Genomic DNA, 15,797 nt, shown 5'->3' with positions numbered 1-15,797 from the left:
CCATTCATCAGCTTTTTTTTCAAACTTTATACCTCATTGAGTACTATTAGTAGTTACATGAAGTCCCAAACAAACGAAATAACGACGTTTGCTAAATTGACAAAACTTCCCGTACGGATAGGAAAAGTTACAGATTTGAGTACTGTCTCTTCGGCGATTTGTTCGCATATTTTCACTTATACTATTCCATTCGTCAGTCTTTTTCCCCTTAGGTTACTGATCATGATGCTCTCGACGGACAATTGGAGGCTGAATTTCTGCCTTCTGAAGTTGCTCCAGAAGGAAAAATTGGAAAGAATTTATTTGAATTCATTACTCACAATTCGAAGCGCAGAAAGTAACGCGGAAAGCCCGAGCAAGAGTTGGGTGTGATCTGCTAGCATGAAATAGCTATAAATTGAAATAGTTCGGAAACAGTTTTTATAATTTAATAAATTTTCAGCGTCGATACTTTAACTAATCCTTATTCTGCTTTTCTGGAATCGGAAGCTAGATCCAGACAAAATCCAATCGAAATCTACGCGATCATCAGACCGTTTATTGACATTCAGGTTTGTGAAAATCGGTTCAGCCATCTTTGAGAAATCGACATGAGAACCAATTTTTTTTAAAGTCCTAGAGTCGATTTACTTAAAAAAATATGTCGACACTAGATTTTGATGTTAGCTCAAATATTGAACAGGGACTTTTTTAGGTGCTTTACGCTATACGTAATTAGAGATGACGGGAGCGGGTCATATCGCCGAAAGCCATTTCGCCGAAAGTTGTTTCGCCGAATAGGTCATTTCGCCGAAAGTCGTTTCGCCGAAAGGGTCATTTCGCCGAAATGGTCATATCTCATGCATGTTATGTCTTCTGTATAACTGATGTGGCGCAGCCACATAACCGAAGCCAAGATGGAAGCGGCGGCCTCTTGCATACAAACCTGTAACCGCCTCGTTTGTTCGGTCTACTCAAAGCTAGGTTTCTTTGCTTTAGTTAGGTCCGAACGAGCGGTAGCGAGGTCGGACACCACATGAACCAAAACGATGTGGCGTAGCCGCATTAGATATTTTTCATTTTAACTTAACAAACGGAAAATACCACCTACATTTGCCTGATAGATACACCTATGCAATTGCTTTGATGCTTAGTAGCTAATAGTCAACAAGTTTTCTTGGGAACTACAATGGTAGGTCAACAAAAAAGGACGTTAACGCTATCATCTTTCGTTTGTCTTTAATTTAAATCAATTATAATTACGATTTCAAGACGTTTTCAGGATTCGGCGAAATGACCCTTTCGGCGAAATGGCTTTCGGCGAAATGGCATTTGGCGAAGTGACCCATTCGGCGAAATGTCATTCGGAGAAATAACCCTTTCGGCGAAATGGCTTTCGGCGAAACGGCTTTCGGCGAAATGGCTTTCGGCGAAATGACCCTGATCCAGAGATGACCTCCAAATATACACACATTTTGTAATTTCGACGAACTGGTTCGAATGGTATATGACATTTGGCTCTACGTTCAAACGTCGGTTTTCATTAGTGATTGCAGAGCATTTTTTTTTAGGAAAAGCAAGAATCATTACTCCTCAAAGCAATTCTCAACCAAGACCTCCACTCCACTCGCGGCACTCTTCGGAAGTTACTCTATCTGACTACCACTTGCTCCGATTGATGTCACATAGACAAAGCAAAGCCTTGGTATTACATTCCTGTAGTGGAATTTGACCTTCTAACATATTTCAACATACTTCGCCGATTCAGAGTGTACAGAACCATTGCATGGCTAGTGGTACGATTCTACCGTCAGTAAAAATCCTTCCAGGTCGGGACTCGAACATACGACAACTGCCTTGTAAGACCAGCGCCTTGTGCATCGAACCACCAAGCCGGGCGTTAAAATAAGTCTTACGCATTCGAAAAATAGCTAACGAGAATAAGAATTCATTTTCCGATATTCATTTGATAAACCACCACGAAAGGAAATCCCTGCAAATTGGAAAAAATCTCCTCTTTAAAAAGTTGAAGCAGTTTGCTGTCAAAAGCAAGATTCTTCGTACAAAGTGAGTGGCAGCGCCAAATCCGCGCGCCGAAATACAACAAAAAAAAGCCGGAAAACCAAGCAAAAAAAACTCAGAAATCTTCATCCGCCGGAATGCAGTCATTCATTGATGCATTCATAACGAGAACTTCCCACGAGGGCCTCAGCCGCCGTCGCCACTTATAACCTCTCGTCTCGGGATGAATTCCGGCAAAATAAGGATAAAACGAATCAAACGAGTATGCGGTTTGCGACTTTTCGTTCCTTCGAAGTGGGACTCGCCTTTCCTGCACCGATGCCAACCGAAAGAAGTCGGATGTAGAGAGTAGAGTAATCGCATTTTGATTCGCAGAAAAAAAGCACGCATCGTGTACGATGACTAGCGAAAGAAATTAAATATGTTACGTTTTTTATGTTTGTTCCACAATTGGATCACCGGAAGAATTCATCAAAGGGGAGAACGAGCTGCAGATAAATTTCAACAAGCTGCCTCTTCAGCCGACGGACGTACAACAAAAAAAACGAGAGGAGTGCTTTTCCCATTGATGGATTCGACGCCTACCTGCCCACCGTTCCAATTCCAGTTCCCGGTTCCAGTGTCTCTAGTCGTCTGCATGAATGACTCATGACTGTGCGAAAAAATCGAAAAATGTTTTGTCAGAAAGCAGGAATGAAATTTGAGCAACAGGGCCTACTTATTCAAAAGCAATCAACTGACGCTTTGTGATCTAAGTGAGCTGTGCGCGGCCTGTGTGAGGTTTTCCGAACCTCCCTCTGGAATGCTTGGCCTACCGTGATGTGGGATAGGGAAATATAATATTTTAATGCATGTCTTGTTGTTTTGTTTTTGCGTTTAAGGCGTTGGATTTTTCACGCGTTCCCCGTGACGGACCAGAGGAATTTATTTCCACCGTTCGGATGACAGCTCCCATCAAAATACGTGCAAAATGAACGTGATGTGATGGAATCCAGACCTGAAAGACCGATCCATCAGAGAAGACGGAACGGAAAAAGGAAAGAGACTTAGAGTTACTGTTTCTGGGTGTTTGTTTGCATCGCGGTTGTGGCAGGTTGGCCATTTCTTACTTCGAGCACGAAATGGAATTTAGTCAAGCAGTTCCTGGAAATGTTTTTGTTTATGAAATAATTAGCTCTGTAATTGATGAAAGTGACGAGTAGATTATATAGAATTTATTTAGCTCTAGAATGTCAGTAACGAACAAGAAGAAAAATCTAACTTCCAGAGTGTTTCCTTGTTTTCAGCGCTCAGTTTTAAATCAAATCCAATAACCACTATTTTCCATTTAATCACAATTTTATTAGATTCAATCACCGCTTCAAAATTATTTCGAAAGCACTCGTTTCAACTGCCAGATGAGTGTTCTGGATTGACTGGAAACTGGAGCCACTCGAAAAGTTGCATGATTCCACTTCGTCCTCCGCCAGCCAGAATCGTGAGCCAGGAATGGGGGGAAAAATCGAATTATATCCCACTATCACGCATAGTTTCCCTTCGATCCCTGGTCCGGATTTCCCGGTCTGGACCGATGGGACACTGATGATGACTTCGATGGTCAGACCATTCAATTTTAATTGCTCCATGATTGACTGTGGAAACGGGCGTTGTTCGTTGGCCATTTTACGCTCGAACGTAGAGGATGACGCAAGCTTGGTTGTTCGAGTCGTCCAGTGAGTGTGTTTTCCACATTCGTCCCACATTCCGGACATTCGTTTGATCATGTTCAGTTTCATAATTGACATTTTTGTGATCAACAGCAGAACGAGTCCGTGGGACGTGGACGGGCTCCGGGTTCTTCGCGCTTGATTGACTCCGCCCTCTTCAAGTTATGCGTCACAAATTGTGAAACGAATTTGCTCTCGATGATTACGATTACGATTACTGCATAAATTGTTATGGTACTGATTATTATTTTACAAGCGGTACCGCTCAGTGCGATTTCCCCTGCCGCCAATCAGTGCGCCCCGTTTCGGAATCGAAAATCAACCTTCGGGGCAGAGCCGTTGAACGTGTACCGAACTCTGGCAGCAGATCCAGTCCAGTCCAGTGTCGCGATGGCGATGCGATTCCTTTATCGGTCCCCATTTTGTGTTTTAGCAGTGCGGTCTCATCTTTATGCAGCATCATGAGCGAAAAATGCCAATCACCCAAATTTGAATAACAAAAAAATAATGGAAAATTAGCCCAGTCGGAGTGATTTGTTAGGAAGCTTGTTCTGCCGGAGAATAATAATCAAGGGACGAATTCGGTGGTTCGAAGCTTTTAGTTTGACAAAGAATAATTTAATTCAGAAGAGTGAAATGCAGTGGATACCGCGGGCGTTTGGCTTGCTTGGTACAGTATCTCTAGACTAAAACACGCTGTTTTTACCGCCAAACCCAACTGTTCAAAAATCAAACACAAATTTTTCGACATGCACAGACGAACAACCGAAAATAATCTACAATCAAATTAGAGTATCTTACAGTTGATTGCCGATGAATAGGATAACAGTCAAATCCTGCAACTGGTAACTATGCTTGACAGACAAACCAGAAGTTAGAGCCGTCAATAGGCTATTCACAAGCTTCGCAAGTAGGGGGCATGCGGCACCCCTTTTTTCCTTACTCATATAAAAGGTTATGCAATCACTGTGAAAACCTATTTTAGACCGAGGCCGAAAGTCATATACCATTCGATTCAGCTCGATGAACTGAGCAAATGTCTGTGTGTGTGACTGTATGTGTGTATGTATGTGTGTATGTAACAAAAATGTGCACTCGATTTTCTCGGATATGCGTGAACCGATTTTTCACAAACTTAGATTGAAATGAAAGGTCTCTTGGCCCCATAGGTTACTGTTGAATTTTACCCGGATCAGACTTCCGGTTCGGTAGTAACGAGGTAGAATGTGCAAAACAAAATTAAGAAAAAGTGCACTCAATTTTCTTGAAGACCGCTCAACCAATTCTCTTCAACAAAGATTCATATTAAAGGTTTTATAGTCCCATAGATTACTATTGAATTTCATTTGGATCCGACATCCGGTTCGGGAGTTACGGGGTAAAATGTGCAAAACGAACTAAACACGTTTCAGCGATTTTTTCTGAGACCGCTCATCCAATTTTCACCAGCGTAGGTTCAAATGAAAGGTCTTACAACCCCATATAATCCTACCTAACTTCATCCGGATACGACTTCCGGTTCCGGAATTACGAAAAAGATAGGTAAAAAAAATTTCATTTTCAGGGGTGTGTTTTTATACATGTCACGAAAAAAATCCATCATATACATTCAAATAGCGGTATAATTCTTCAGTTGGACAGATTTGGTTAGTTGATGAGTAAATACATTGATTTTGGGTATACCGGATATTCGTTTCAGATTCCGGAAGTGTAAAAAAAAGTGATCGTGTACTTCGAACCGAAATTTTCTCCGATTTCTTAAAAGCGGATGAACCGATTTTCACAAACTTAGATTCAAATGAAAGTTGTTGTAGAGCCATATCAAATTCCTAAATATTATTTGGATCCGACATCTGGTTCAGGCAACATGGGGTAAAACTTGCAAAAAAAATGTTTAAATAAGTGCACTAACTTTTCTCAGAGATTGCTAAAATGATTTTCACAAGCTTAGATTCAGATGAAAGATATTGTAATCCCATACAAAATTCCTGAATTTTGTTTGGATTGGGCTTCCGGTTCCGGAGTTATCGGGTAAAATGTGCAAAATATGAAAATAACAGTTCTAATTTTTCTCAAAGATGACGTGACCGATTTTTACAAACTAAAATTCAAATGAATGGTCTTATGATTCCATACAAAACTTCTGAATTTCATCTGGATCCGACTTTCGGTTTCGGAATTATAGGGTGAGGTGTGTTAAAAATTCTATACCATTACTTAAAGGGGCGACCTACAAGGTACTATCCCAAATCCTTTGCCTTCGTCTATCACCAATAGCTAAGGAATTCGTAGGGCCGTATCAAGCGGGATTTACTGGAGCCCGCGCCACTACGGATCACATATTCGCGATAAGACAAGTACTCCAGAAGTGTCGTAAGTACAACGTACCCACGCATCACCTATTCATTGACTTCAAAGTGGCATACGACACAATCGATCGAGAACAGCTATGGCAGATCATACACGAATTCGGTTTCCCGGACAAACTGACGCGATTGGTCAAAGCAACGATGGATAGAGTGATGTGCTACATCCGAGTATCCGGGACGCTCCCGAGTCCCTTCGAATCTCGGAGAGGGCTGGACTTTCTTGTATCTTGTTCAATACTGCCCCGGAAGGTGTGATTCGAAGAGCGAGGATCGACACGAGTGGCACGATCTTCCGAAAGTCCGTACAACTTTTTGGCTTCGCTGACGATATTGATATTGTGACACGATACCTTGAGAAGATGACGGAAACCTACATCGGACTGAAAGCTGAAGCTAGGCGTATCGGACTGGCCATAAATACGTCGAAAACAAAATACGTGAGAGGAAGAGGCTCTAGAGAAGAAACACTACGCCTCCCACCACGAACATTGATAGACGGTGACGATATCGAGGTGGTTGACGAGTTCGTGTATTTGGGCTCACTGGTGACCGCCGATAATGACACCAGCAGAGAAATTCATAGACGTATTTTGGCAGGGAATCGTGCGTACTTTGGACTCAGAAAAACCCTTCGATCGAGAAAAGTACGCCACCGCACGGAATTGACCATCTACAAAACGCTCATTAGACCAGTTGTTCTCTATGGCCACGAGACCTGGACTATGTTAGCGGAGGACCAACGCGCCCTCAAAGTTTTCGAAAGAAAGGTACTGAGGACCATCTATGGCGGAGTGCAGATGGAAGACGGAACGTGGAGACGGCGTATGAATCACGAATTGCAACAGCTGCTAGGAGAACCACCTATCGTACGGACAGCTAAAATCGGACGTCTACGATGGGCTGGGCATGTCATAAGGATGTCGGACGACAGCCCAGTGAAAATGGTTCTGTGATCTCAGAAGCGTCCGTGCCTTGAGTGGCTGGCGACGAGCAACCATAGACCGAGTTATGTGGAGACGTATTCTTGATACAGCAAAGGACACCCCAGGCCTATAGCTGTTAGGTAAGGTAAGGTAAAGGGACGAAACAAATTACCTTAGAAAAATTCTAAATCGACATCAAAACTGCTCCAATCGGTAGTCATTATCAGTAGATGGCCAAACAAAGCGTTTCCGGTTATTCCTTCAAGAATCTTATTTTGAAGAATACCGCAGTATTGTATATGATAGCATGATTGATATGAGAAAGGCATCATTACAGGCATGATTGATATGAGAAAGGCATCATTACAGGCATGATTGATATGAGAAAGGCATCATTAGGTGGATAAAAACAGATTTTTAGCTTCAATTCTCAAAAATTTTTAAAAATCATTCGGCCATGTTTGAACGTAATAAACCGGAACTTTTGCTTCGATATATGACAATGGATGAAACATGGATTCATCACTTCACTCCGGAACCGAAACGATGGTCATCTGAGTGGACAGTAATTCGTGAACCTCGTCCATAGCACGACAATCAGCTAGAAAAATTATGGCCATGGTATTTTGGGAGGTGCGTGGTGTAATATTTATCGACTATCTTGAGAAAGGAAATACCATTAACAGTGAATATTTTATAGCGTTATTGGAGCGTTTGAAATTGTAAAGAAACGACCACAGGATCAGGGTAATTTCGCCGAAAGTCGTTTCGCCGAAAGCCGTTTTGCCGAAAGTAGTTTCACCGAAAACGTCATTTCGCCGAATGACATTTCGCTGAATGGGCCACTTCGCCGAATGTCATTTCGCCGAAAAGGGCCATTTCGCCGATTCCTGCAATTGTCTTAATATTATAAATGGAATTGATTTAAAATAAACACAAATGAATGATAATACGTTAACGCCCGTTTTGTTTACCTACAATTATACTTCTTGAATGATTATTGATTCTAGCATTCTTGAATAAAGATTGATTCATGAACTTAAGAGCGGAGTTTCCAAGGAAACTTGTTGACTATCAACCACTAAGGTTCAAAGCAATTGCATAGGTGGATCTACCAGGCGAATATATGTGGTATTTTCCGTTTATTAAGTGAAAATGAAAAAATATCTAATGCGGCTACGCCACATCGTTTTGTTTCATGTGCTGTCCGACCTCGTTACGGCTCGTTCGGACCTAACTAAAGCAAGAAACCTAGCTTTGAGTAGACCGCCGTTGTCCCTTTCGGCGGAACGACTTTTGGCGAAATGACCCGCTCCTACGAACGCACCGTGTCACAAGTCACTCAAAACAATGACAAAACTACATTCGAATTTAACTTCGAATTGCTCCCACATCCACCGTATTCGCCAGATTTGGCTCCCAGCGACTACTGGCTGTTCGCAGACCTGAAAAAAATTACTCGCTGGTAAGAAATTTCGCACGAATGAATAGGTTATCACTGAAACGGAGGCCTATTTTGAGGCAGGAGATAAATCGTTCTACAAAAGTGGTATTGAAATATTGGAACGGCACCGGAATGATTGCATTGCTTTTGATGGAGATTACGTTTATGAATAAATTTAATTTTGAACAAAAAAAAAACAAAACCAGTATGATTGTGCCACTTTATAAAGTAACGGACAAATCTCAATAATTTTCTGTTTTAAAATCATTCCGGCTCAAGAAGTACCGTGTTGGTTAATTTAACGACTATTTGAAGTCGTAAAATCGGTCTTAGAAAGTGACATAAAAAATAAAAAATCATTCTCATAAATTTTTCACTGCCGAAATCACTAAAAACCAGGCAACCCCAGCAGAAGATTGGGATCTGCTTATTTTGGTCTCTTGATTGCTTGGTGCCATTCCCGAAACCATGCGAATTCCGTAGTCATGGAAATCATATTCTGGGCAGGCTTTGAATCATCGACGGGGGGCTTCTTATCAATTTCGACACCACTCAAACCGGGGAAACGATGATGTTTGTTTTATTATTGATATTTAGGTGCGTGTGAAGAGAAGAAAAAAAAAACAAACTGTAGACGATGTTCAAACGCGATTCGAACATTTGCGTACCGGCCGGCAGGACGAGGGTTTTATTTCTCTCGCAATTGCAAAAAAAAATGGTTCCTCTTTCACGGTTCGTTAGCAGGCTTTTTCCAGATCGTTATGCTGCGGATTCCGGAGCAAGCGAAAATATTTGACCAGCCAAATCTGGAACGCAGAAGCCATTATTTATAGCCAGCTATAAATTCTTGTTATTTTCTGTTTGTTTGTTTAGCAAATTGCTCTGCTTTAAAAGTTTATCGCCAACCGGAAAGTGGATCAGCCGGTAGCCGGTCGAAGCAGAAGAAGAAGAAGAAGAAGAAGAAAAAGAAAAAGGGCTGAGTCTCGTCGTCCAGAGAGTGTCGGTTATTAAACGTTTTAACACATCCTGAAATCACTTAGAATTAATTACGAACCGCTTGGCACTCGCCCTTCTAACAGAAATTTATGTAATCTCCATGGACATTATCAAATTTATTAGTTTGTTTATTAATCTAACAGTTCGGCTGAAAAGTTCGTATCGTTTAATAGAAACACACATTTTTTTGCCAAAACTCGTTTTTATTATTCAACATAATTGCCATCAGAGGCGATACAGCGATTATAGCGATCTTCCAACTGTTCGATACCATTTTTGTAGTACGATTTGTCCTTTGCCTCAAAATAGGCCTCAGTTTCAGCGATTACCTTTTCATTGCTTCTAAATTTTTTACCAGCGAGCATTCTCTTGAGGTCTGAGAACAGGAAAAAGTCACTGGGGGCCAAATCTGGAGAATACGGTGGATGAGGGAGCAATTCGAAGCCCAATTCGTTCAATTTCAGCATGGTTTTCATCGACTTGTGACACGGTGCATTGTCTTGATGAAACAAAACTTTTTTCTTCTTCAAATAAGGCCGTTTTTTTGAAATTTCGTCTTTCAAACGCTCTAATAACGCTATATAATAGTCAGTCACTGTTGATGGTTTTTCCCTTTTCAAGGTAGTCGATGAAAATTATACCATGCGAATCCCAAAATACAGACGCCATAACCTTACCGGCCGATTGTTGAGTCTCTCCACGCTTTGGGTTCGGTTCATCGCGTGCAGTCCACTCAGCTGACTGTCCATTGGACTCCGGAGTGAAGTGGTGGAGCCATGTTTCGTCCATTGTTATATATCGACGAAAAAAATCGGTTTTATTTCGATATAACAGCTCCAAACACTGCTCAGAATCATCAATTCGTTGTTGTTTTTGATCGATTGTGAGCTCACGCGGCACCCATTTTGCACAAAGCTTTCTCATATCCAAATATTCGTGAATAATATGTCCAACACGTTCCTTTGATATCTTCAGGGTGTCAGCTATCTCGATCAACTTCACTTTACGGTCATTGAAAATCATTTTGTAGATTTTTTTCACGTTTTCATCGGTAACAGCCTCTTTTGGACGTCCACTGCGTTCATCGTCTTCGGTGCTCATATGACCAGTACGAAATTTTGCAAACCACTTACGAATTGTTGCTTCGCCCGGTGCAGAGTCTGGATAACGCTCATCAAGCCATTTTTTGGTATCGGCGGCACTTTTTTTCATCAAAAAGTAGTGTTTCATCAACACACGAAATTCCTTTTTTCCATTTTTTTCACAATAACAAAAGTAGTTTCACTCAAAATGCAATATCTCACAAACTAATAATCAGACAGCTGTCAAATTTATACACGTATCTTTTGAAGGTTGGTACTAACTGAAAATGGTATGGATTTAATTCTAGTGGCGCCCTCTCATAGAAACGATACGAACTTTTCAGCCGATCTGTTAGAGAGTTTTTTAGTCAAAACAAGATTTTTCTACTCGAATATTAAATTGAATCTTCCGTTTCAGGTACAAAACAGCATCCGCCTACCGCTGGCCGGCCTGGCACCGCCCCGAGTTCTGATGTGTAGCGCCTCGATGGGTGCCGAAGGTTCCGTCACGTTGCAGTTGCGTGAAGCCGTCCAGGCACCGGATGCCGCCGGAACCGCACTGTCCGATCACGGTGGGCTCACCATCGGCTATCCGGATCCGGAGATGTTAGCCGATATGCTCGGTTCGTTCCAGAGTGCCTCGGCTGCCGGGTTGGTGGAGCAGCAGTCTTCCGCAGTGAGTGGCGGTAGCAATTTTGATCTCATCCAGGACAGCAGCAGTAGCAATTGCAGCAGCCGACAGTCCGGGCTGGACCCGGTCGAGCAGCAGCAGCAACATCAGAACCTTACCGGTACTCTGCTGGGCAAGGCTTCATCACCCACCGGATGTAGTAGCAGTAGTAACACTAGTGGTAGTAAATCAAACGTCAGCTGTAATGTCAATGGGAGTTTGACGCTGAGCGGTGGCAGCATTAAGAGTGAGATGGGTAAGTTTTTTTTTTGCTTTAAAATGGCAGATCTTTGCGACGTAATTGACATTCCCATAAGCGTTCCCATCTATAATAATAACAATAAAACTCAGTAGGCGTAATATTCCCGACTCGCCCCAGTAGTCACTGACCGGCCAGGCTACTATGTTTGCATCGCACTCCAACAGATTGAACCATTGCTCTGAAGAATGCGCAAATATTGGCCAAAAATTCCATTCCTTCTGATTTAGGGATGGTTTGACTTTGCGTCGTCATTAGAAAATGCGAACCCGTATCTCATGTTTCCTCTCTGTCTCTCTCTCTCTTGCTGTGTTTGAATTGAATAGGGGAATGTTTATTCAAATTAAATATTTAAACTATATTTGTCTCTCACTAGGTAGTACTACTGCACGATGTGTTCCACTCTGTCTGTTGGGTTGGGTTGGAACTTCTATGGAATCACGCAGCAAATTTTGTCGGAATTTCGAATTCGAATTTCAGATTGCTTGGTTTTCCCCGTATAACGAAATTTACATGCAGTTTTGCAAGCGTAAAAAAACCGTAAACCGTAAAGATTATTCTGATCTTCAAATCAATTTAATTTCATTTCAATTAAACTTAAAATAGTTTCCCATTCCGGTGAACTCAGCAGCTTGTGAAAGGAATCTCATCAAATTTCCCCCTTTCCACCAAAGAATAACAGTTTCCGTTGCGTAGCGAAGTAGGATCGGATCAAACGAACCGTTTTCGAGTACGGATCAATTGAAATAAGTCAACGTCCTGGAAGCGGTGGAAAACGTGGCCCCTGTGATTGGCAAGTTTTATCCCACCCATTCGCATATCGTTATCTCGCGACGCACCGTAGGTCTTGCTTTGGCTTCACACGTCATCAACATACTAGCTTAGATAGCTTAGCTACCTACTGGTGGGAAACTGGGAAGGATTCACTGAAAGGTTCCGCTTGCCGCCCGCAAAGAAGAAGCAATGTCGGTCGGCATGAATAAATAAGTAAACAACATATCAATGCCACAAACACACACGCACAAGGTGAACTGCTTGAGAAAGTGGCATCATGCCGTCATACCGAACAACAACAGCAGCCGGGGCAGTCATCTGTCAGAGAGAGATAGAGAGAGAGAGAGAGAGAGAGAGAGAGAGAGAGAGAGAGAGAAAGAGAACGGGATAAGAGTTGTGACCTTTAGTTTCTCTAACTACGAGTGAATCCAACCAAAAGTACTCGAGTTTTCCAAAGTTAAAATTTACATAAAGTTAAAATTTACCATAAAAACGTGCTTAATCCACCTAGCAGTGAGATTATACCACTTTTTATCATCCTCATGTGTTGTTTGCATGAATATTCTTCGGTGTTTTAGTTCGCTTTTTAATGATATTCAAGCGGCAATTTAAAGTTCTATTCACTCATGATGCCGAAACTGCAAATCGGATCGAATTTGAATCTAAAAGTGGGACAATCGATTAAACATTCCATGGTATGTCGAAGTAATTTCCACTTCAGAGTTTAGGGTAATTTTAGGTACTTCCAGAGCCGGTATTCAGGAACCAGCATAACCCAAACCGATTCGTATGGCCATATGACGAATGAATTGCAATAGTTTTGCGTCCAACTCTAAAGCTTTTTGGGATTGCCATCTTCTATATCGCTTTGAATTTTAAAAATTCATCATCCTACAATTCCAGAATCGGAAGTCAGAATTGGATAAAAGTCAGACAAATTCACCTGAGTAGTTGTATAGTTTACATTTGTTTCAAAATGTTTGAAAATCAATGTAGACATCTTTGAGGAATCGTAGTGCGAATTAAATTTTTGGGTGCCTTCCGAAACGAAAACTGAATACTGTAATATGAGCCTTTAACACTAAATCTCCTCACACATTCCAGACCATGTAAAATGAATATTCAAGACTAAATCTTTCACACACCCCAGACCACACGCACTTGACAAAATCCCGTAAAAGCACCATTCCACGAAAACCTAGAAACCTACATAAAATAAATACGTTACCTACATGAAGGCAACTAAAATATCAACACTTGCACTTTCCGGTGACCCAGAGAAAGAAACACCGTGGTCATAAAACTCGACTGCAGAAACAAGGAAGCATCAAGTTTCGAATCGTTATGTCATCAAAAAGGCAGAACACACAAAATAAACATAACCGACTGTGTCACTTCCCTCTTCTTGACGTCCCTCATGTCCACAATTGAATACCAACCAGCACGACCTAGAATAACAGTAACTCAGGAGCACACACTAACTCAAACCGACACTCACGAGAATAACCCAACATGCTATCGCCCTCTCCGCTCCGTATCACACCCGCTCACTTTCATCAAGAAGCTTATTTCCTCTCTTACTCACAAAATATACAATGGCCGACACGATACAACGAGTCCCATTGGTTAACCCGATTTACACTGCGCGTTCTAACTCCCCCTCCCAGATTCTCAGTAATCCCAATTGTAAAAACTAATTAGCTAGGCTAGGAGAGCATAGGATATACAAGCTAACGAGCTGATAGAAATAAAGCAATCTGTAATCACAACTTTAATCAGTTTACAATACAACTAAAAATCAAATTAGTTTATTTGGTTATCGACTATCCAAATCTGCTAACCCGATAAATCTGATTAATTTATGTGAAATAGACATTTTTATACCAATCTCCCTGTATCTCCTAAACCAGAAGTCGAATCTGACTGAAAAACAAGATGTTTTATATAATCTTAAAATTTTTCATTTGAATATTAGATGATTCTTAGATTTCATTTGAATCTTAGATCGGTTCAGCCATCTATGAGAAAAATGAGTAACACAGTTTTAATTTCGTTTCACATATCATCCTGTAGTTCCGGAACCGGAGGTCGGAACCAAACATAATGCAGGAACCTTGTTTGGGAGTATACGATTTTTCATATGAATCTGAGTTTGTAGAAAACGGTTGAGTCATCTCCGAAAAAAATTGAGTGAAATTATTTGTCACACACGCATTTACTGATCTCGACGAACTGATTCGAATGGTATATGGGTGTTATGTTCTTCCAGCATTTATTGCTGTAAGTAGTTTAAATCAATATAATTATGGAATTGCTTTCAACTGGAAAATGCTGCCATCATTTGGTTTACATATGCCATATTCGAACAATAATGTTGCCAAAAACGAACCGTGCTAAAATCGGTCCGAGGCAAAATGTCATGAAAAAGGATACTGTACACCGTCTTTTAAAAAATCGTGTTTTACGTTGCTCCCAAGCATTGCCTTGTCTTACAGTCTCCAAACTCCTACTGCTGGAATAGCATTCTGCTTACACAGAATGTCGATATCTCCGTTGAAAATGTACGGATTTTAACAATCTATGGCTTGTAGGATAGCTATTACCGTGCGGAATCTAAGTCTGGAAACATATTCTGTTTTCAAGGTCAAGTGTGACAGATACTGTCAAAAAATTGAAAATTTTGACATAAAACTTCGTATAACTTAAAAAGTAAACATCCGATCTCAAAACCATTCAATAGCATTCAGGGACACCTTTCATTTGCGAGTAGTAAAAAAATATGTCCATGTGTTTTGTTTATCCACGCAAATAACTTTAGTCCGGGGACTCAGGGAGGCGTTGACTCAATCGAATTACGATGACCTAGAATAAATCGTGTTCCGAGGTCACCGTTCCATCGACCAGCCCCGCCTAAATGATTTGTTTGCATTCAATGGATTCAAACATTACAGAAAGACTTTCGATCCCTTGCAATTGGCAAGCAATCGACTTGTATTTAGTTTATGTTCTTCAGTTTTAAAATTAACATTTTCTAATCTTACCAATACTCGAGTTTGCATACAATTTTTCATTTCTTACCGTATCGAAACCTTCCAAATCTTCAGTCTTCTGATCGAGCCAATTACAACCTTGGAACATAGTATGATATTGCACACTTCTGGATATTTTTTCTATAGACGCGCCTGCATAAAACACTAACAGTAAGAATAGATTTATGATTTATGAAAAATACTAATTTATTAATTGTAAGGAGTGCTGTAGACGGTTTACATGACAATCTAAAGTCACATTAAGGGTTTGAATACACTTTAGCAATAGGACGTCAAGACGAAATACTTGACCTATTTGAAAGGTTTTCAATAATAGACACTCTGGGAGGCATGAGATAGGAACTTGTGAGCACTTAGTTATCTTACCTATTGACGACCGGATCCGGGAACAATGCTCCAGTGTACCCAAAATCAATGTATTGGTCATGAACTAATCAAGCCTGTTCAATTGAAGAATTTTATACGGTTAGTTTATTTGTTCGATTTTTCAGCGACATGTTTGAAAACACGCTCTTGAAAATGA

The 15,797-nt window shown here is 41.0% G+C and overlaps 1 protein-coding gene across 3 annotated transcripts in view; it reads left to right on the top strand.

Moving 5' to 3' along the window:
- The window catches only part of LOC131431057 (serine-rich adhesin for platelets-like), a 482,585-nt gene that overhangs the window by 323,424 nt on the left and 143,364 nt on the right, over positions 1-15,797 (top strand). For all 3 annotated transcript variants that reach the window (XM_058596523.1, XM_058596516.1, XM_058596531.1), the window contains exon 4: positions 10,940-11,447. In XM_058596523.1, the coding sequence (XP_058452506.1) occupies positions 10,940-11,447 (508 nt within the window). The remainder of the gene's footprint in view (positions 1-10,939; positions 11,448-15,797) is intronic.

Source organism: Malaya genurostris, chromosome 1 (genome assembly GCF_030247185.1).
Source record: "Malaya genurostris strain Urasoe2022 chromosome 1, Malgen_1.1, whole genome shotgun sequence".
Classification (NCBI taxonomy): Eukaryota; Metazoa; Arthropoda; class Insecta; order Diptera; family Culicidae; genus Malaya; species Malaya genurostris.
The sequence above is the reverse complement of the archived record's forward strand: the minus strand, read 5'-3'. Positions and strand labels throughout refer to the sequence as shown.